Source organism: Bos taurus, chromosome 20 (genome assembly GCF_002263795.3).
Source record: "Bos taurus isolate L1 Dominette 01449 registration number 42190680 breed Hereford chromosome 20, ARS-UCD2.0, whole genome shotgun sequence".
Lineage (NCBI taxonomy): Eukaryota > Metazoa > Chordata > Mammalia > Artiodactyla > Bovidae > Bos > Bos taurus.
Genome location: NC_037347.1, coordinates 38495296 through 38517890, shown reverse-complemented (window position 1 = coordinate 38517890; position 22595 = coordinate 38495296). Strand labels below are relative to the sequence as shown.

Sequence of the window (22595 nt, the reverse complement as noted above, 5' to 3'; positions counted from 1 at the left end):
TTAGAATATCTGATATGTGTTTATATACTGTGTTCCTTTTGACTTTGTGATAGAAACTATACCATATACGGGTGTTAACGGATGTATTGTAAACAGTCCTTTATTATTCCCTATTATTAGAACTTTCATTTCTTCAGATACTTGTTAAATGTTTTGCATTTAAGTAAAAAATAAATGTCTCAACTTTGAAAATACATTATCTGGCTTAAATCAGTTCAGTTCAGTTCAGCTGCTCAGTCATGTCTGACTCTTTGTGACCCCATGGACTGCAGCACTCCAGGCTTCCCTGTCCATCACCAACTCCCAGAGCTTGCTCAAACTCATGTCCATCAAGTCAGTGATGCCATCCAACCATCTTATCCTCTGGCTTAAATAGTCTTTCACAAGAGACAGGGGATCAACACATGTGGCTTAATAAACATGGAACAGTTTTGGCAAAGTGCTAACTTTGCTCAGAATTTTTAATCCTTCAGCCAAATGCATAGCTTAAAAATTGATCTTCAAAAAGTTTACATTCTTAGCATATTTTATTAGCGCCTATAATCCACCATCCATCCATCCAATACCTTGGCTACCTAATTCGAAGAGCCAACTTATTGGAAAAGACCTTGAGTCTGGGAAAGATGGAGTGCAGGAGGGGAAGGTGGTGACAGAGGATGAGATGGTTGGATGGTATCACCAACTCAATGGACATGAGTTTGAGCAAACTCTGGGAGATTGTGAAGGACAGGGAAGTCTGGCATGCTATAGTCCATGAGGTTTCAAAGAATCAGACACAGCTAGCAACTGAACACCAGTATCTACCATCTGTATAGAACTGATGCTTCCTGGTTTTGAGATCATACTTTTAAAACTTGGTTAGAGAAAGCTATCATGTTTTTTAAAAAATGTAAATATTGAACCTAGAAACTAACATAAGAACAATTTTTTGCTCATGTCCATGTCATATATAGCCACCAAAAATTTGACTCCTTTTCCTCACATTATTTCCCAATCATCATACTCTCTTCTTAGAATGGCTACATGTGAGAGAACTCTGGACCAGGAATGGTGTGGCCAAAAATATAATTTATCTCTCCTAAGAGGGAGGCAGAAGCCTCCTCATAGAGCCATACCCTACTGGGATTCCCAAGCAACCACTACAGGATAAGAAACAGTTGTTTAATGGAAAGTGGGGAGGAGTCCAAAATCCTATGGACCATGAACAACAGGCTAAGCCAAGAGCGCAACTGCTCCAGTTCAGTTGACAGCACGGCCCTCACACAGCAGCCACTGGTTCTCAGTTATTCGGTGGACTCCTGTTGGTAAACCCCAAACTCCCCCAAATGCAAATCCCTTCCATGCTTCTTACAGGCAAAGGACTCACAGGTCCATAGTATTTCATTTTAACATAAGCTGCTTATTAGCAATTAGCTACTGAATGAGTTTGAGTTACTATAACTGGGTATTCAAACTAAATTTAGCTCATGGCCATGGTTTCCTGCTGATGCAGATATTTCTAAGAAGTCCCTACCACAAAGCACTTGGCAATTTGAGGGCTCTACTGTGCATGCCCAAGAGCAAGGTGTAATTGGAATTCCTACAATTTGGAAGGAGGATACTTTGTGTCCAGCACATCATCCGTGTTGTCTGATGCTGGTCATAGTTTTTCATTGCTGTTATTTTTGTTTTCAATGAAAATTGCTATTTAATGATCTCTTGAGTTTGCTGTAGTTGTTAGATTAACCCTACAATGTGTGTTGTAATGAATGTTTTTATCAGCAACACTTTGACTCATGATTTACATTAACTAGACTTTAAGATGTAGCTGTATATGTTAGGGTTTAACATTCATATTCTTGTCACTACTGCAGATATATCCCCAAATTTATTTATACAATAGAACTTATTATCACTGGATTTTTTTTCCCAGTTGGAAATAGGGTTGTGGGACTAAATGAGCCATGGGGAGGTCTGTCTTCCTATATAAGTTTCATCTGACTTATCTGGCCCAAAGGCACTATCCAAATACTAACTTCTTCTTACTCTCCAACTCCAGCCTTTGTTGTTTATCCAGTGGCTCTTTAGATTTGGCATTTGACAGCAGACTCTCCAGCCTAGCTCTTGTGTGGCTCTCTGACTTCCCAGTGAACAACCCAAATTTTTATGGTTTAGTATTTAATCAGGCTTCCCTGATAGCTCAGTTGGTAAAGAATCCTCCTGCAATACAGGAGAGCCCAGTTCAATTCCTGGGTTGGGAAGATCCGCTGGAAAAGGGATAGGCTACCCACTCCAGTGCTCTTGGGCTTCCCTTGTGGCTCAGCTGGTAAAGAATCCACTTGCAATGTGGGAAACCGGGATTCAATCCTTCAGTTGGGAAGATCCCCTAGAGAAGGGAAAGGCTACCCACTCCAGTATTCTGGCCTGGAGAATTCCATGAACTGTATGGTCCTTGGGGTCACAAAGAGTAGAACCCAACTGAGTGAATTTGTTCCTGTGAGCTGAATATCAGTTTGAAGCCTGTGTTACTCAGGAGGTGTTGCTGGATAACTGACTGAAGTAAAGTGATAGATTTTAGTAGATGAGTCTTAAGGTCATGTGAAGAGGTCTTTTTTTTTTAATTGTGGTTGCTGTGTTGTTTGAGTGTGTATGTTTAAAGATATGCATTGTATTAGCTCAGGCTACCAAAAGAAAATACTGTAGACTTGGTGGCTTCAACAACAGGGATTTATTTCTCATAGTTCTGGGAAATCCAAGACCAAAATTCCAGCTGATTTGATTTCCTGATGAGAACGCTCTTTCTGAATTTCTGACGGCCACCTTCTTGTCATGTCCTCACATAGAGGAGACATAAAGAGAACTTTGATCTCTCTTCTTCTTCTTCTTCAAAGGACCCTAATCCTGTCACGGAGCCTCCACCCTTATCAGTTCAGTTCAGTTGCTCAGTCGTGTCCAACTCTTTGTGACCCCATGAATCGCAGCACACCAGGCCTCCCTGTCCATCACCAACTCCCGGAGTTCACCCAAACTCATGTCCATCGAGTCAGTGATGCTATCCAGCCATCTCATCCTCTGTTGTCCCCTTCTCCTCCTGCCCCCAATCCCTCCCAGCATCAGAGTCTTTTCCAATGAGTCAACTCTTCGCATGAGGTGGCCAAATTATTGGAGTTTCAGCTTCAGCATCAGTCCCTCCAATGATCACCCAGAACTGATCTCCTTTAGAATGGACTGGTTGGATCTCCTTGCAGTCCAAGGCACTCTCAAGAGCCTTCTCAAACACCACACTTCAAAAGCATCAAATCTTCAGCGCTCAGCTTTCTTCACAGTCCAACTCTCACATCCATACGTGACCACTGGAAAAACCATAGCCTTGACTAGACAGACCTTTGTTGGCAGAATAATGTCTCTGCTTTTCAATATGCTATCTAGGTTGGTCATAACTTTCCAAGGAGTAAGCGTCTTTTGATTTCATGGCTGCAATCACCATTTGCAGTGATTTTGGAGCCCCCCAAAATAAAGTCTGACACTGTTTCCACTGTTTCCCCATCTATTTCCCATGAAGTGATGGGACCAGATGCCATGATCTTAGTTTTCTGAATGTTGAGTTTTAAGCCAACTTTTGCACTCTCCTCTTTAACCTCATCTAAATCTAACTGCCACCCAAAGGCCCCACCTCCAAATACCATTACAGTGGAGAGACACAACATATGAATTTTGGAGAGACAGAATTCAGTCCATTACATATATGTTTATTCAAGACACTTATAAAATGTCTCAAAGCGCAAACTTACTAGTTAAGTAAAGAATCCCTGGTTTCTCTGTGGGAGAGGGAGAGGGTGGGAAGATTTGGGAGAATGGCATTGAAACATGTAAAATATCATGTAAGAAACGAGTTGCCAGTCCAGGTTCTATGCATGATACTGGATGCTTGGGGCTAGTGCACTGGGACGACCCAGAGGGATGGTATGGGGAGGGAGGAGGGAGGAGGGTTCAGGATGGGGAACACGTGTATACCTGTGGTGGATTCATTTTGATATTTGGCAAAACTAATTAAAAAAAAAAAAAAAAGAATCCCTGGTTTCAAATGAAATTGTTTCATGGCCTCTTTTGTGCCCTTCTGGGAAAGAAGTCTTAATGACTTACCTTCTGACTATGAAATTATGATGGTTTTATCTTTTAGTTTCAAACATGCAAGAATATATGTGACTGTTAAGTAGGTAGAGTAAATAGTTGCTTATATGATGGGAGGGGAGATTTTCTGCCGGGGCATTGTGCTCTAACAATTCTGCCAGCCTTTGTACCTGATGCCCCATATTATCATGTGTGCTGAAGACAAGAATGGATGCATCAGAGGAACCTGCTAAAATACAAACATTTCCCAAAGTAGATAACCAGAATCATGATCCACCTCTAAAATAGGAGCCAAGAAGGAAGCTTGTTACTGAACAGAATGTTCTCATGTTTGCCGTATGCATTTCATAGCTGTAATGTTCTTTTGTCTTTGCTTAAATTTTTGCCTCCAACTACCTAAGTGAAGTGTAAGTTGCTCAGTTGTGTCCAACTCCTTGCAACCCCATGTACTGTACAGACTGTGGAATTCTCCAGGCTAGAATACTGGAGTGGGTAGCCTTTCCTTTCTCCAGTGGATCTTCCTGACCCAGGAATCAAAACTGGGTCTCCTGCATTGCAGGCAGATTCTTTACCAAATGAGCTATCAAAAAAGCCCAACTCTCTAAATTTCTCTTCAAATGGTAAGGCTTTCTAGACTAGGCTTCATCATGTAGCTGTGTCCTGGTAGAATCACCATTATGCCCTAGAATACTCATTAATGACCATCAAGTGTACTGATACTAACTCACAAAGCAAAAAATCATTGTATTCGTTTTCAAAAGTATACCTATAGATGGCTTAGCCCCAAGAAGGCTAACCCCCACTATTGTGGGCCAAGAACTTCAGATGACTGGAATAGGCTTGGCCAGAAGTCTGGCACTGTGCCTGTGGGGTATGTGTATTATGTAATGGAAGGGGAGCCTGGGTCACTGGTAGAGTGAAAACAAAGTGAAGTCACTCAGTCGTGTCCAACTCTTTGCAACCCCATGGACTGTAGCCTACCAGGCTCCTCAGTCCATGGGATTTTCCAGGCAAGAATACTAGAGTGGGTTGTCATTTCCTTCTCCAGAGGATCTTCCCAACCCAGGGATTTAACCTGGGTCTCCCACATTGTAGGCAGATGCTTTACCATCTGAGCTACCACTGGCAGAGTATTTAGCTTCAAATTACTAGAGTTGAAGACAAACTAAGTTCATTGGAAAACCATGGTAGGAGCAGTTGAATTCAGGTAACAAGATCAAGGCATTAGACCAGAATAGGGAAATGATTTGCAAAATTAAAGAATTGGTACCTATATAGAAGTAGGATGGAAAAAGGAATAAGAAGGACATAGCCAGAAAGAAGAGCCCTGGGTGACTGATATGAAGTTCACCATTCATTGTTATTTGCTCTGGATCACATAAAATAGGGAGAATCTAATTCTGCCCCTGGCTCCTTCTCATCTAGAACCAGCCAAGACAAGGTGGTGAAAATCTTCCCTCGGCTTCCTGATTTTCTTGTTCATCCTTTGCCTACTTTGACAACTATAGGATCCAACTTCTGTACCACAAGTCCAACTTCTCTTCAATCAACTGCTCAGACTTCCCATCAAGTATTTTAGAGATAGCTCTAGGGATCTGGTAGATAAATATAGCCAGAACACAGTGGGGTTAGTAACCTCAAAAAACTTTAATGGATCCAAGAAGTCTTTGACTTTTGGTGTTGGGCAGATGTGTTGGGCTGAGGACTAGAGAAACTTCCATCCAAATGATGCCTTACTCCACCACTCCTATCCAGTACCCGGGTCTGTCAGCCATATCCTTGAGTACACTGACCCTACAGTAGCCTTTCATTCATTCGTCAATGCTATTCCTAAGCTATTTTGGAGTGTTGTATACCTCTTTGGTGGCTCAGATGGTAAAGAATCTGCTTACAGTGCAGAAGACCTGAGTTTGATCTGGGTCAGGAAGATTCCCTATAGAAGGGAATGGCAAGCCACTCTAGTATTCATGCCTGGGAAACCCCATGGACAGAAGAGCCTGGCAGGCTACAGTCCATGGAGTCACAAACAGTCAGACACACCTAAGCGACTAGCACTTTCACACCTCTTTGAGATATCAATGTTTAGTAGTGAAACATGAAAATAGAGTGACAGTGGTCATTATTATGAGAGAAGGTATGCTGTTTGGAAAAACCGTGTGAATTTTGCAGTGACAAGATTAGAGCAAGTCATAGTGTCTCCATGCTTTGTGACATTTGAGAAATTCTAACCAAGCCTGTCTGACTGTCCCTGGCTGGTCAATGGCAACAGATGGGCGAATTCCAATGTAGAGGCCTCTGGAAAAGTTCTATGGTCTGCAAGACCATAGATTTTAGTAAAAAAGTGATCTGGAGGGAGACTGCCACCTCTCTGATGATGAACAGAGCATAGTTTGAGCATCTAAGGAATGAAGATTACTGTTTTCATGAGGGTAGTCACCACCACCAGAATTGTTTGTAGCACAAAGAGAGATCTGATACAAAGTCCATTGTGATGCTGTCCCAAGGGCACTTGGACATCAGGAGAAATGAAGTAACTTTATTCTTATTTTGTTTTAGACTCAGGCAACTGAGCTTTGAAAAGTGCTAGGCTAGCTACACAGCTGCTGCAACTCCCAGGGTGTCACGTTCAATGCCTTGGAGGGCCATCTGGCTCGCCAGGACACAGAATGAGCCAGTAGTGGGAGCCTGTCATTTCGGGGCAAATAAGGTGTTCTTTCCCATGATCTCAGTGGGTCACTTTGCGTATGTGGAGTCAGACTGCTAAGCAGAATCTCCTGCCTGCTGTTCACCTCTGATTTGTCCTTGCATTTCAGTAAAACTGAAATGTGTCTGGAACAGGAGATCTCTTAGAGTGGCTTCATCTCAGTCACCCCTGGTAATCAAACCTGAAGACAAAGTATCAGCCCAGTGATTCCAGCTGCATGACTTACAAGTAATTGGTAGCACAGAATTTTGGAAAAAGAAGCCTGTTGTGGCTCACAGCTGCTGAGCTTGCTGAATTTCTAAACTTGTCAGAAGCTAGAGTTATTGGATTGCATAGGGAGGTGTCATGTGGGCTTGTAGGCTTTGACAGTGGTCTTTGTCACTTTGTTGGTGACTGACCATAGCCAATTTGAATTTTCCTCCTTCCCTCGCATCTACAGCCATATCACCCTAAACGCACTCAATCTTGTCTGAATTTTCCTCCAAAAATAACCATAAGGATGGTACATGGATGTTGTTATCCTGGGTCTTCTTTTGTGACAGGCTAGAAGTAAACATGTCTGTTTCCATAGTATAATATTGGAGAAGACTGGGGAAGACTGCCTCTGGGACAGAAGTGGGCAGGCTTCTGAGTGAAAGCCATTATAGGATCAGAACCAGTTCTTCAAATCTCCTAATGAGCCAGAATTAACCATGGGATCAATTGATAGGAAGGCACTGGCTATTCACAGTGCTGCTTCTAGCCAGAACAGTCTTCAGCTGAGCAGAGCAGGTGAAGCTGTGATAACATCTGCTTTTCCTTTGTTACCATGGGTGACACTTGCACTTCCTGGCCACAGATAAGATGTGGTCCAGACTGAGCAATCTAGCTTAGAGGGATGTGGTGGCATACCTTCTCCCCGGAGGTGCACCCATGCCAACATCAGTCAGTGAGAGCTGCCCAGCACCATGCCCCTGCCTCATCTGGAAGTCAAGGGCCAGTCTGTCTGGCAGGAAGTCTTAGCCAGACATCTGACCACACTCTGACCTGACTGGGGGTCAGGTGACCTTAGAAAGGCTGCCAGTCTCACTCAGCCAGCTCATCTTTTCAGGTTGTTCTGAGTTCTTCTTGGAACTGGATCTTGATACAGAGCCTGTTACATGACAGCTCTTGGAAGAGAGGTCAGGATTGAGCTGCCCATCACCTAACTGGACCTCTTTTCTTCCTCCTTGTTAGAGGCAAAAGAGCACAACATCCATTTTTCCACCAATCTTTCCCATCTTTGATAGGAACCTGCCTCTCAAATAGGTCCCACACAGTAGTCAAGCCCTGTAGGGTTGCCAGTCTACATGAGCTGAATTTCCCATCTGGCAGAATACCCAACGACCCTTTCTTCTTCTGAGAACTGGGGGTGGTTATAAGAAACTTTAAAGTCTGAATTACAAACATAAGCAGTTCCTCCAGATTCCCTCAGGGTTTGGGGGTGGTTGGAGGAGAAAGTCTGGGACAGCAAGGCAAAGGTCAGAGGCTCCAAAAAGCTACCAGGTTGTACCTTAGTACTTCCCTGTGGAATTTGGTGTCTTACTGAGTACCAGATCCTCCAAGCACAGTAACCGGAATGCAGCTACTAGACTTTCCATGTTGCCATAATAATAGATGTGCTTCTGTGATATCTGATTCCCTCTGGTAGGAGACAGGACAGACCTGAACAGAAGGTCAGCCATGAGAACTAGCTCCAGGGCTCATTGAGTTCTGAGCTGGAACAAAGGTGGTCAAGATAATTTACCTGAAGCAGTCAGAAACAGGAAGAGACAAAGGTGGGATCAAGCCAAGTCCTTTGAGCAGGCCAATGATCAAAGCTGAGATTGAGTAAGAACCAGACTAGAGAATGGAGATGAAGCCAGACATCAGAAAGCTAGCTTTCTGACTGGAAGCTAGGCAGAACTGGAACAGGCCAGGACTCAGATGAAAGGCTTGGAAGTTAATTGCCACAAACAGAGCTAGAATTTCTGCAGCTTACTTTTATTATCTGCCAGTCACGTGGAATACCCTGAGTCAACGTAATCTGTGAGACCCAAGACAAATATCCAGTTAGGAAAATGAAACTAACCAGATCATAATAGCTTGCCTTAGAGCAGACCTTACCTATTCATTCAGTCAGGCTGCTCCTTACCCCGCCTCAGCACCCTGTAAAAATCTCTGGCAGAACTTCGTACAAAGTCCCACTTTATAAATTCTTTATAATTTAGTACATTTTAACTGAGATGCTTCCTGCTGCCATGAAAAAGGATGCCTTGGTTTAACGGAGAAGCTCTTTGGAAATCATACTACAAGCTGTTGCTTCCACACACGCTTCCAGGGTTAGCTAGTTTCATGCATTGTGGATTCTTGTTAACTTCCATCTGTGAGGGTGGCTCTTGCTGATCTTATCCTAGATTTTAGGTTGGCTTGTGTCTATCTTATTTGGAGAACTAAGTCATCCTTGTATTTAATCAAAATTAATAAGAGGCCATATCCATGTATTCACTCATTTATTTCGTTCACATATATTGAGCCTACAATTGATTGATTCACTCATTCATTCAATAAGTATTGAATGCCTATTAGGTTCCAGCATGGTTCTGGGAATTGGGAATAAAAAAAAAAGAACCTTCAAAAACAAAGTCTCTTTAGCTCATAGCCATTGTCCTTGAACTAGTCATCTTTATTCTGGCCTAATTTCCCTCTTTTTTCAGTTTTCCTTTTCTCTCATCATGTTCTTAGTCCAACCTGACACATCTCCCTTTACTTACCCTTTATCTTTAGTCTTATTAGGAATTTCACAACTGTATTTTTAAGGTGATGCTGTAAAATATGTTCTACCAAATCCTCAATCTGTCCATCTCCACTGGTCAGGCTTCAGTCCTCTGCCTGACCTAAGCCTTCAGTTCTCTTCATGGTCAACATTCTATCCCATTGTGTCTGACCACATTCTACAACTAACCAATGAGGGAAGAGGGCTTTATTCTGACCCCTTTGTGAGGACGCATGCCTTTCTGATTACAGTGCACTTCTTGTTGGGCAAAAATGTGGCTGCTGTCTCCCTTAAGGGTATTACCATGTGTGCTTCAAGCAGCAACAGGAGAACTTCTATTAATAGTCAAGCATTCAAAGTCAGTGGTCACACAGGCCTTTCATTCAACCTTTATAACAACCCTGTGAAATAGATATTGTTATCATACAAAGATGAAGGAATTGACAAGAGTACAAAGCACTGAGTACTCATTCAGTCATGTTTGACTGTTTATAACCACATGGACTTGTAGCCCACGAGGCTCCTCTGTCCATGGAATTTCCCAGGCAAGAATATTGGAGTGGGTTGCCATGCCTCCTCCAGGGGATCTTCCCGAACCAGGGATTGAACCACATCTCTTTCATCTCTTGCATTAGCAAGTGGATTCTTTACCACTGCGCCACCTAGGAAGTCCTCATAAGTTATTAATAAGTGCTTTAATATCTCTGATTAGGCAACAAACCCACATTTCTTTCCTTTTTAAGTACATATTTTTATCTGTACAGTTCTTTTTATGCTTCAACTTTACAACCATTTGTGATATCCTGAAGGAAAAATAAATAAATAGCACTAACACTTTTGTTTCATTACATTAAATCAGATTACTTTGGAGAAGAATTAAGTGGCTTATAATTTTGGACTTTTTTGAATTTCTCTTTATTCAAGTCATTTTTCTTACACTCGTCAGTAGAAATGCGAGACTGCTTAGGTTATATATTTCTCATCAATTCCAATTATTTTTGTCAAAGTTTCTAACTGCAATTTAAAAAGTTGACTTATGCTAAGTAAGCAGAAAAAATATCCAAAATATGTTAGGTAGTTCAGTGACTCAGTAGGTTAAATTCAAGAACCATGCTCAAGGTTAAACTTCCAAGGAAAATTACCAAAACCATCACAGCAAGATCTGATGAGAAGACTGTCACCAGCACAGAGCACTGGAAATTCAGGTTGTACCAGCTACCTCTGCACCAGGAACTCAGCTGCTAATTCTAGGAGCGCTACTACTTTTTCTTTTCTTTTTTAAAATTTTGTTGATATTTACAATGATGTGTTAACTTCTGCTGTCCAGCAAAATGCTTCAGTTATAAATATATGTGCATTCCTTTTCATATTCTTTTCCATTATGCTTTATCACAGGCTATTGATTAGAGTTTCCTGTGCTGTACAATAGGACCTTATTAGTTATCCATCCTGTATATACTAGTTTGCATCTGCTAAATCTGCTAACCCTAAACTGCCAGTTCTTCCCTCCCTCCCTTGCCTCCCCCTTGGCAACCACAAGTCTGTTCTCTGTGTCTGTGAATGTGTTTTGTAGATATGTTAATTTTCTACTTCTTTCTTTATCTTATTTGCATTGGCTAGAACTTCCAGAATAATGTGACTATTAATGTAAATGATGAACATCTTTTCCTTATTCCTACCTTTAATAGAAAAATGTGTTGTTCACTTTGGCTCATCGTTACATATTGGTAAGATATGTAAAAAATGTTAGGCCACTCATCTTCAGTTTGTAGCATACTAAGAAATTTGTTTAATTTTTTTTCTCATCAGAAATGAATTTTGAATTTATCAGATGCTTCTTGGTCAAAATGATCATATGCTTGTATTTTAACCTATTAATGTGATATATGATAGGTTTTCTCATTTTTAACCTTCCTTATATTCATGAAGTAACTTGTATTCAGTCATATAGTATAAAGGTTTTGAGCACATGTTCTGCAGTCAGTCTGCCTGAGTCCTTACTAAGCTCTGCCATTACTATTTATTGTGACTATGAACTTCCCAGGTGGCACTATAGGTAAAGAACCTACCTGCTAATTCAGGAGACGTGAGACTCAGGTTTGATCCCTGAGTCAGGAAAATCCCCTGAAGAAGGGAATGGCAACCCACTGCAGTACTTTTGCCTAGAAAAATCCCATGGACAAGGATCCTGGTGGGCTACAGTCCATGGGGTCACAGAGTCAGATATGACTGAGTATATGAGCACACACACACATAGACAAATATAACTTAGTTTCTATAATTCTCAGGGTTTTCTTCTGCAACATTGGCAAGATAATTATACTTATGTAAGAGTTATGTGAGAATCATTAGAAATAATTCATGAAAACAGCAGTATATGGGATATACTGAATGTGTAGTAAATGTCAATTAATATAATTGTTTTGTCTTAATATAGGCTGGTTTTTGTCAGTATTTTATTCATGATTCTTGCAGTATATTTGCAAATGAGATTGGTTTGTTATTTTCTTTTTTGGATGCTGTTTTTGTCAATGATCTTTGATACCTTTTTAGTATCAGTGTTACATTAGTCTCACCAAGCAAACCGGAAAGCTATCTTCTTCTTCCATATTTCAGAAGACTTTTAAATAACATTTAAATTTCTGTTTAAGAAATGAAAAAAAATTTTTTTTTTCTGTTAGCAGTGTCATCAAGTTTCCTAGATACAGTTCTTCAATAATGTTTTTCTTTCTTTCATGCCTTTCATATTTACAAATATTCCTTTTAAATTAATTTTAATCATCTGTACTTTCTTAAAATATCATTTTACCACACATTAATAAATTCAAATTTATCATAGTAGAGTTGTATGTAATATTTTCTTAAGGATTTTTAAGTCTCCTTAAAATCTGTTGTTACCGCCTTTCCTATGTTACAAAATTGATACTTGCTATACTTCACCTTTGTGCATAACTGGTAGCAATTTCATTATGATTAATATGAATAAGTTCTAGAATTATATCAATAAAAATATCTGAATAGTATTGCTCTCTAATTTATCAATCTCCATTATCATGATTTTCTTCCTCCATGTACTTTTCTGGTTATTTAAAAAAATTTTTTTCCTATTTTCAACCTTAGTTCATTTATTTTCCTTCCTTTTATTTTATTTTATTTTTTTTTCTATTCTTCAAGCAATTTTATTTTTATTTATTTTTTTTCTAATTTTATTTTACTTTTAAACTTTACATAATTGTATTAGTTTTGCCAAATATCAAAATGAATCCACCACAGGTATACATGTGTTCCCCATCCCGAACCCTCCTCCCTCCTCCCTCCCCATACCATCCCTCTGGGCCGTCCCAGTGCACCAGCCCCAAGCATCCAGCATCGTGCATCGAACCTGGACTGGCAACTCGTTTCCTACATGATATTTTACATGTTTCATTGCCATTCTCCCAAATCTTCCCACCCTCTCCCTCTCCCACAGAGTCCATAAGACTGTTCTATACATCAGTGTCTCTTTTGCTGTCTCGTACACCGGGTTATTGTTACCATCTTTCTAAATTCCATATATATGCGTTAGTATACTGTATTTATGTTTTTCCTTCTGGCTTACTTCACTCTGTATAATAGGCTCCAGTTTCACCCACCTCATTAGAACTGATTCAAATGTATTCTTTTTAATGGCTGAGTAATACTCCATTGTGTATATGTACCACAGCTTTCTTATCCATTAATCTGCTGATGGACATCTAGGTTGCTTCCATGTCTTGGCTATTATAAACAGTGCTGCGATGAACATTGGGGTACACGTGTCTCTTTCCCTTCTGGTTTCCTCAGTGTGTATGCCCAGCAGTGGGGTTGCTGGATCATAAGGCAGTTCTATTTCCACTTCCTTTTATTTTAGATCAAAGCATTTTAAGCTAAGGGACTATGAGTTTTCCTCTAACTACAGCTTGATTTCATCTCATATTTTTGGTTGTTGTGTTGTTTTTTTGCATTTTTATTATTATTATTATTATTTTTTACTTTACAATATTGTATTGGTTTTGCCATACATCAACATGCATCCGCCACAAGTGTACATGTGTTCCCCATCCTGAAACATGTATAATATCATATAAGAAACAAATCACCAGTCCAGGTTCGATGCAGGATATAGGAAGTTTGGGGCTGGTGCACTCGTCTCATATTTTAAAATAAATCTGTCATTTTAATATTTTTATCAATCTGTTATTTACAAATGTTTACAGTTTTAATTTTTCATTAAGAATCATTCAGAAAGGCAATGTTTAATTATTAAAAATAAAATTTATTTCTGGTTTTGGTGCACAGAAGTCAGAGAATGTGAACTGTATAGTTGTTGTTTTGTCTGTTTTACTTTTCCTCTAATTGTTTGATCATTTAAGCCAGAAACTTAAAGAAACTGGAAGACAAATATAGGAAACTCAGAAGACAACATATTGTTCATGAAAATTCTCTTTTATGTATCTTTAAAATATTTAAAAATAAGTTTAGTATTTGCATACAGTAGCCAAATAACTCTTACTGTCTTTTATCTATCTACTGATAACATCAATTTAAGTGTCTTAATATTCAACTTGCATTACAATTTGTCTCAAGTCAATATGTCTACTTTCATAAAGTGTTAAGTATTTTAGAATTTATTTTTTATTTCTATATGGGAAGCTTATTTTTCACTAATATGAAAGTATTATGTTATTATTTATTTATGTAATATAACTATTTAAAGTACTGATTCACTTTTGTTTCTTATCATCTGTATTTACTTTCAGTTTCCTACATGCTTAAATTCCACTTTTAAGAATATTTCTGTTTTGTTTTATTATTATTTTTACAGAACATGGTTGGAGAATGGGCCTTACCAGAAGAAATGGTTGAAAACTTACCACCCTCCAACAATTGCATATTGGGCCATGTGATTCACAGACTAATTGAAAGTTCTCTTCCTCCTCAAGTTGAATCTACAGTACCTGAGTTACCTTCATTTGCTATAAAAGGATGCTTGTTGGGGAAAACCTTTAGTGGAAAAACTACTGCTCTAAAGGCTCTAGAGAAAAGTAAAATTTATTTTCTTTTTTTTCCCCTTTATTGATTTCTATTTACAGTGAATATAGCTGCAAATGGCTCTGTCTGTAGAAAACATACATGAAAATCTGCTAATACATTGGGAAGTTCTAGCATTAAGAATATTGTAATAAAGTGATCACATAACTTATTGTCCAAAGCAGACACTTTTAAGAGTATAGAGTCATGAATCAGAACTGTCCCAAGGAAACCTGGATCTATGAGCTTGCTATATAAGGATGATGTATAGTATAAAGGGAAATAATATCTTAAACCTTTCATCATAGAGTTTACTTAATTTTCCAATAGATGAAATATGAAAATAATAACTTGTTACAAATAGAAAAGATATAGACTTAAAATTATAAATGTTTTCATCCTTCACATCAATTGAGTTATTTCCCTTTCATGAACTTTTGGCTTTTTCTCTAGAAGTTCTTTCAATTAGAAGTGAAATCACAGATTTCCATCTATTTAATATTTTTTCTTTGATAATACTTACCTATTACTGTTGTTAATAAGTGAGTATTATCAAAGAAAAGCTAATTAAATAGAATATGCCAACAAATTCGGAAAACTCAGCAGTGGGCACAGGACTGGAAAAGATCAGTTTTCAGTTCCAATCCCAAAGAAAGGCAGTGCCAAAGAATGTTCAAACTACCTCACAATTGCACTCATTTCACATGCTAGCAAAGTAATGCTCAAAATTTTCCAAGATCAAATTGGCAATATCCATTGGATCATAGAAAAAGAAAGAGAATTCCAGAAAAACATTTACTTCTGCTTCTTTGACTGTGTGGATCACAAGAAACTGTGGAAAAATCTTCAAGAGATGGGAATACCAGACCACCTTACCTGCCTCCTGAGAAATCTGTATGCAGGTCAAGAAGCAACAGTTAGAACCAGACATGGAACAATGAACTGGTTCCAAATTGGGAAAAGGGTATGTCAAGGCTGTATATTGTCACCCTGCTTATTTAACTTATATGCAGAGTACATCATGAGAAATGCTGGGCTGGATGAAGCACAAGCTGGAATCAAGATTGCTGGGAGAAATATCAATAACCTCAGATATGCAGATGACACCACTCATGGTAGAAAGCAAAGAGGAGCTAAAGAACCTCTTGATGAAAGTGAAAGAGGAGAGTGAAAAACATAGCTTAAAGCTCAACATTCAAAAAACTAAGATCATGGCATCTGGTCCCATCACTTCATGGCAAATAGATGGGGAAACAATGGAAATAGTGACAGACTTTATTTTCTTGGGCTCCAAAATCACTGCAGATGGTGACTTCAGCCTTAAAATTTAAAGACACTTGCTCCTTGAAAGAAAAGCTATGACAAACATAGACAGCATATTAAAGAAGCAGAGATATCACTTTGCCAATAGAGGTCTGTATAGTCAATGCTATGGTTTTTCCAGTAGTCATGTATGGATATGAGAGGTGGACCATAAAGAAAACTGAGTGCAGAAGAATTGATGCTTTTGAACTGTGGTGTTGGAAAAGACTCTTGAGAGTCCCTTGGACTGCAGGGAGATCAAACCAGTCAATCCTAATAGAAATCAGTCCTGGATATTCATTGGAAGGACTGATGCTGAAGCTGAAGCTCCAATAGTTTGGCCACGTGATGCAAAGAGCTGACTCATTGGAAAAGACCCTGATGCTGGGAAAGATTGGAGGTGGGAGGAGAAGAGAAAGACAGAGGATGAGGTGGTTGGATGGCATCATCGACTCAATGGACATGAGTTTGAGCAAGCTCCAGTCGACAGTGAAGGACAGGGAAGCCTGGTGTGCTGCAGTCCATGGGGTCGCAAAGAGTCAGACATGACTGAGCAGCTGAACAATGATTACTGTTTTTACTAGAAAATTCAAAATTTTTACTAAGATCAGTCTGTATTGACTGGTAGGTCATATTGAGATGTTAAATAGACCTGTTTAAAGCCTGACAAAAGTTCAACGAGATACCAGTACACACCCAAAGAGTATAATTTTTTAGGAAATGGAAAATATGTGTTGGTGAGGATATAGAGAAGTTGGAACTCTCATACATTGCTTTTGAGAACGTAAAATGTTGTAACCACTATGGAAAAATAGTTGGTGATTCCTCAATAAGTTAAATAATTACTATATGACCACAGTAATTCCACCACTGGTATATACTCTAAAGAGCTGAAAACAGGTTATCCCCCCCCCCCAAAAAAATCCCATGTACAGGAATATTCATAGCAGCATTATTAATGATAGAGAAAAGGTGGAAACAACCCAAATGTTCATCACCAATGAATCATTAACAAAATGTGTTATATCCATACTATGGAATACTACTCAGTCATAAAAGGAGTAAAGTGCTCTTATGTGCTACAATATGGATGGACTTTGAAAACATCATACTAAGTGAAAGAAGTCAGATACAAAAGACCACATATTGTTTGATTCCTTGGATATAAAATGTCTAGAAAAGGCAAATCTCCAGACAGAAAGCAATTTGTTCTTGGGGTCAAGGGTAGGGAGATAGGAAGTGACTGCTTAATTGATGCAGGGTTTCCTTTGGGATGATCAGAATTTCTGGAAAAAAGATATAATGATTGAACAACATTGTAAATGACCGTAATATTGAATTGTATCTTTTAAATGGGTTAAAATGGGATTATTTTACGTTGTGTAAATTTTTGTTGTTGTTTAATTGCCAAGTTGTGTCCACCTCTTTTGCCATCCCATGGACTGTAGCCTGCCAGTTTTCTCTGTCCATAGGATTTTCCAGGCAAGATTACTGGAGTGGGTTGCCATTTCCTTCTCCAGGGGATCTTCCCAACTCAAAAATTGAACCCACACCTCCTGAATCTGCTGCATCGGCAGGCAGACTCTTTACCACTGAGCCACCAGAGAAGCCCCAGGTGAATTTTACCACAGTGTTAAAAAAAAAATCTTGATCCAAAAAACATTTCTAGGAGACCCTAAAGAGAATGTTCTAAGTTTGAAGCCAGCACTGAAGAACAAAGATTCAATTTCCTAAATGAAAAGCTATTCATAAAATAATCTTTTGTATTTTAGGCTTTCCTATTCAGGTACTTTCTATTGACACTCTTGTTCAAGAAGCTATCCAAGCATTTCATGACAAAGAAAGTGTCAGCGGGGCCCACGGACTTCAGAAAGCACCTGAAGAAAAGGCTTTACCAGTTAGGCAAGAGAGTGATGAGGACAACCAGGCAAGTGTGGCTTTAGTTTTCTTCTCTGTGCCTCATACATTAGAGATTTCCAGCTGGATGGCATCTAAGAGATCCTCTAGACTAGAGATTGGCGGAGTTTTCTGTAAAGGTCCAGACGGTAAATATTTTAAGTCTTATGGGCCCAGAGGCAACATCAAGGATATATTACATGGATACTTACATAACAAGAGAGAAAATTTCAACCCCCATCCCTACTGTCCTAATACATACACACAAACACACACATATCATTACCTAGGTGGGCCATCCAGTATGGTGGGCTAGACTTGAGCTCAGTTACCATCAGCTCAGGCATTCTCCTGAAGAAAGAGCCACTGGTTGGTAAGGGGGTTCATTCAGTCGCTAAGTCGTGTCCAACTCTTTGCAACACCGTGGACTACAACATGCCAGGTTCCTCTGTCCTCTACTATTTCCTGGAGTTTGCTCAAATTCATGTCCATTTGTAAGGTAAGGGGGTGGAAGGCTCAACTGTAAGGGCTTGGGGGAGGGGTGAGACGTTGGCGTTTTGGGAAAGTTCACGAAGTGATCAGCTCTCAGGGTAGAATTCCACTACTGAAAGTTTGGCAGTGGCCAGCAGCAAGTCCCCGTCTTGTAGATGCAGCCCAGTGCGGGTCCTGGGCAGCAGCCAAGGAAGGTGTTGGAGAGGAGCAGACAGATGGCGAGGGGGACGCCTTGCAGTGCTATTCCCTGGAGTGATGCTTATGGACTGTGTATAAACAACCAGCCTATTTTGGTCCAGGGATCGTCGTTTGCAGACCTCTGATTAGACTAATACATCTCAGTTTTGGGGGGTGGCTGGTAGGGCAAGTTTTCTTATGGTTTACTTGCATTACTGTTTCCATCAGTGTTGCATCTTGCTTATTATGTAAAGAGTCTAGGGCAGGAACTTGGAGAGTATGGCCCCACGTTGAGAATTATGATGTGGTCTTGTTATTGTTCATTTGCTAAGTCATGTCTGACTCTTTGTGACACCATGAACTGCAGCATGCCAGGCTTCCCTGTCCTTCACCATCTCCCAGAGTTTGCTCTAACTCAAATCCATTGAGTTGATGATGCCATCCAACCATCTCATCCTCTGTTGTCCCCTTCTCCTCCTGCCTTCAATCTTTCCCAGCATCAGGGTCTTTTCCAATGAGTTGGCTCTTTGCCATCAGGTGGCCAAACTATTGGAGCTTCAGCTTCAGCATCAGTCCTTTCAGTGAATATTCAGACTTGATTTCCTTTAGGATTAACTGATTTGAACTCCTTGCTGTCCAAGGGAGTCTCAAGAGTCTTCTCCAGCACCAGATATAGTCTAAGCTGCTCTTTTAAAGGGAAATAGTAGCAGTTCTAAGCATGAATTGATTCATTTGGCATCAGAGGCTTGTTGATGGTTAGGCTTTGAGGAATCCCAGATTCTAAATCCACTGTTCTTTTCCCTACCTTATGCTGTCTCTGAAATTGAATAAATTAACAGAGACTCTAATCCAGGTCATTTGCATGAGCTGCAAGGAAAATAGCATTTAACCATGATTCTGAAAATAACTGGGAGGGTTTTTCTTCATTGTGGGCTGCCTCTTTTTCTGTGTTGTGGTACTCTGTATTCTAATTGATGAGGTAATAGATAATGTACATATTTTTTCTTTATTTTCATTGTGGCTATAACTGACCCTCTAGGTCTGATCTTTCTAAGGTGGTTTTCCACAAATTCTACCTCTTTCTCAGCTCCCATTATCCTTTCCAAATGGCAGTTGTGTATTTTACATAGAAACTGAAGACCAGCTGATAGACAGATTATACCACAGGTTACTATGTGTTTCTCTAAGTACAATTATCATCAAATTGTATTCATTTCCAGAACTCATTCAGTTCTTCCTAATATCATTAATGTTTTAGATTAATGAGTCCATGGTTGTAAACCTTACTTACAGAAGTAAAATCAAGAATGTTATTAAAATCTGACAATGTTAAAATCTCTCCATGTGTGCAGGCATGTACTTCCTCCCCAAAGGACGTGCAAGATGGATCTTTAGCTGAAGCACTACCAAAAAAAGAAGATAAAACCAGACTTGGTAAGTAAGATATCAAAACAAATCATCCATCATTTACATAAGTGAGACTAATAGTAGGAGCACATGGATGTGAGCACAAACCAGCTTTCAGGACAAGAGAGGAGAGATGGGGAGGGTTACACAATTGTCTAAGTGGTCACAAGACAGACAGGACAAGATCAACACAGCTGTCCCTAGCCACTGTCTGCCGCTGGCGATAAGAGATGACAATTTCAAAGGAATCTTCTCACATCCCTTCAAGTAGTTGCTCAGTTTTGTTGTGGTTTTGAAAACAGCCAGGCCAAATCATCGTCACTCTTCCTGGCTCTGCAGGGAGACAGCAGTTACTGTTTCTTCTCACCTCCGCAGGTGGGCGTGTACCACTGTGCTGTCTGCTCGCAGCCGCTTTTGTTCCCCATGGTGAGGGAGGCTGTGGCTCTGTCTCATCCACCCACTCAACAGTGGTTCCTCAGATATTATAAAAGTTAACATTTATTCTCAGCCTTGTGCAAAGCAAATAGAACCAAGCTTCTCAAACCCAACAAAACATTATCTTCCTTGGGATCTGGGCTTCAGTCCTACAGATCCTTGGTAAAACCACTGAAGGAAAACAATTTTAAATCTTGAATATGTTTTCTATTTGTGCTAGTTAAGGCTTTGCCATATTTAATCATTGCATAAAATTTGGTCCCTCTGTACCATCACCATTGGAGAAGGAAATGGCAACCCACTCCAGTATTCTTTCCTGGAGAATCCCATGGACAGAGGAGCCTAGTTGTCTACAGTCCATGGGGTCACAAAGAGTCAGACACGACTGAGCAACTAAGCACAGTACCATCACCATAATAGCCATCAACCTTGGACAACATGCATGTTTATTATGAGCAGGCAATTCTGCCAGAGAGGCCAAGTTTCCTGTCTTTTAAAAAAATATAAGCTGTCCCTTCTTTCAGTTATTTGTTTCTTACAGGATAATTCTAATTGATTTTTAAACTATTGTTAAGTATTTTATGACATTCTATTATGAAAATCCATGAAATTAAAAGACGCTTACTCCTTGGAAGGAAAGTTATGGCCAACCTAGATAGCATATTCAAAAGCAGAGACATTACTTTGCCAACAAAGTTTCGTCTAGTCAAGGCTATGGATTTTCCTGTGGTCATGTATGGATGTGAGAGTTGGACTGTGAAGAAGGCTGAGCACCGAAGAATTGATGCTTTTGAACTGTGGTGTTGGAGAAGACTCTTGAGAGTCCCTTGGACTGCAAGGAGATCCAACCAGTCCATTCGGAAGGAGATCAGCCCTGGGTGTTTTTTGGAAGGAATGATGCTAAAGCTGAAACTCCAGTACTTTGGCCACCTCATGCGAAGAGTTGACTCATTGGAAAAGACTCTGATGCTGGGAGGGATTGGGGGCAAGAGCAGAAGGGGACAACAGAGGATGAGATGGCTGGATGGTATCACTGACTCGAAGGACGTGAGTTTGAGTGAACTCCGGGAGTTGGTGATGGACAGGGAGACCTGGCGTGCTGCGATACATGGGGTCGCAAAGAGTCGGACACGACTGAGTGACTGATCTGATCTGATCTGATTATGAAAGTCCAGTAAATTATAAAAAGACTCTGAAAACTAATTTTTTACATAGAATTGAACTAAAAAATCTCTGACTTCTAGAATTTTCCACCTTCAGACATGTTTATTACCTATAATTTGACAACCCAGGAAAGTAATGTGAACGTGAAAATCACTTAGTCGTGTCCAGCTCTTTGCGACCTCATGGACTGTGGCCTGCCAGGCTCCTCTATCTGTGGAATTCTCCAGGGAAGAATACAGGAAAGTAAAGATATAGTTAACTAATTATATTTTTGGCTCGTTTTCCAAGAAGAGAAACTGTACTAAAGTATTTCTAATGATATTGTTATGAGTGAGCCACACTGGAAGAAAACAAGTAGAAAACACGGAGCCACACAGTGGCCAGGATTTAATGTTGTGAAATGAAGGTAAATGCCATGCTGGGCTGCTGCTTTTACTTCCTTCCTCTGCGTATCTCAGACACAGCTAAATCCAATAACCCGTAGGTCCAAAACCACAGATGGTCAAATACTAACATGGCTGTTAGTTGTCAGTACCGGAGTATATTCTCATCACTTTTTCCATTGCTAGATACCGATGCTAGAAAAGCAGCAAAAGCTGAAGAAGTCGTAGCGAGTGATAGTTTCTCTGAAGTAAGTACTATAATCTAATTTTGGCTACTAGCATATTGAAATGTGTTGTGATTCATAGCCTTTTCGTAGCATTTTCATTTTCATATGAAATAGCAATATGCTCCTCTTTGGCTTAAACCTGATGATGAAATATTAAACCTGAGTTTATTTGATATTTTTTATATCTTTAATATAGTTTGCATCTAAAGCAGTGGAAATTGCTTTCAGTTGCTCCTGGTAAGAAAGTAAACACATGCTTTTAAAAATTTTAGACTTATACCAAATTTATATTGATGTGTTTTTCTTTACCACTTATTATTTTTATTTCTTTCACAATCTCTTTACCTTTAAATTTTTTCCAGAATTTATCCTTAGACCTATTGGTGACTCTGAAAAATTTTTCATTAACCCCTGAAAAAATGTTTACAACAATTTGCCAACTATTGCTTTTAATGAAAACTAATATTTCCATATAT

At 39.7% G+C, this 22595-nt stretch overlaps 1 protein-coding gene across 6 annotated transcripts in view; it reads left to right on the top strand.

Moving 5' to 3' along the window:
- SPEF2 (sperm flagellar 2) overlaps nt 1-22595 on the top strand; it is a 202549-nt gene that overhangs the window by 54133 nt on the left and 125821 nt on the right. For all 6 annotated transcript variants that reach the window (XM_059878899.1, XM_002696381.6, XM_010816825.4 and 3 more), the window contains 4 exons: nt 14431-14650; nt 17711-17865; nt 19856-19937; nt 22079-22140. In XM_059878899.1, the coding sequence (XP_059734882.1) occupies nt 14431-14650; nt 17711-17865; nt 19856-19937; nt 22079-22140 (519 nt within the window). The remainder of the gene's footprint in view (nt 1-14430; nt 14651-17710; nt 17866-19855; nt 19938-22078; nt 22141-22595) is intronic.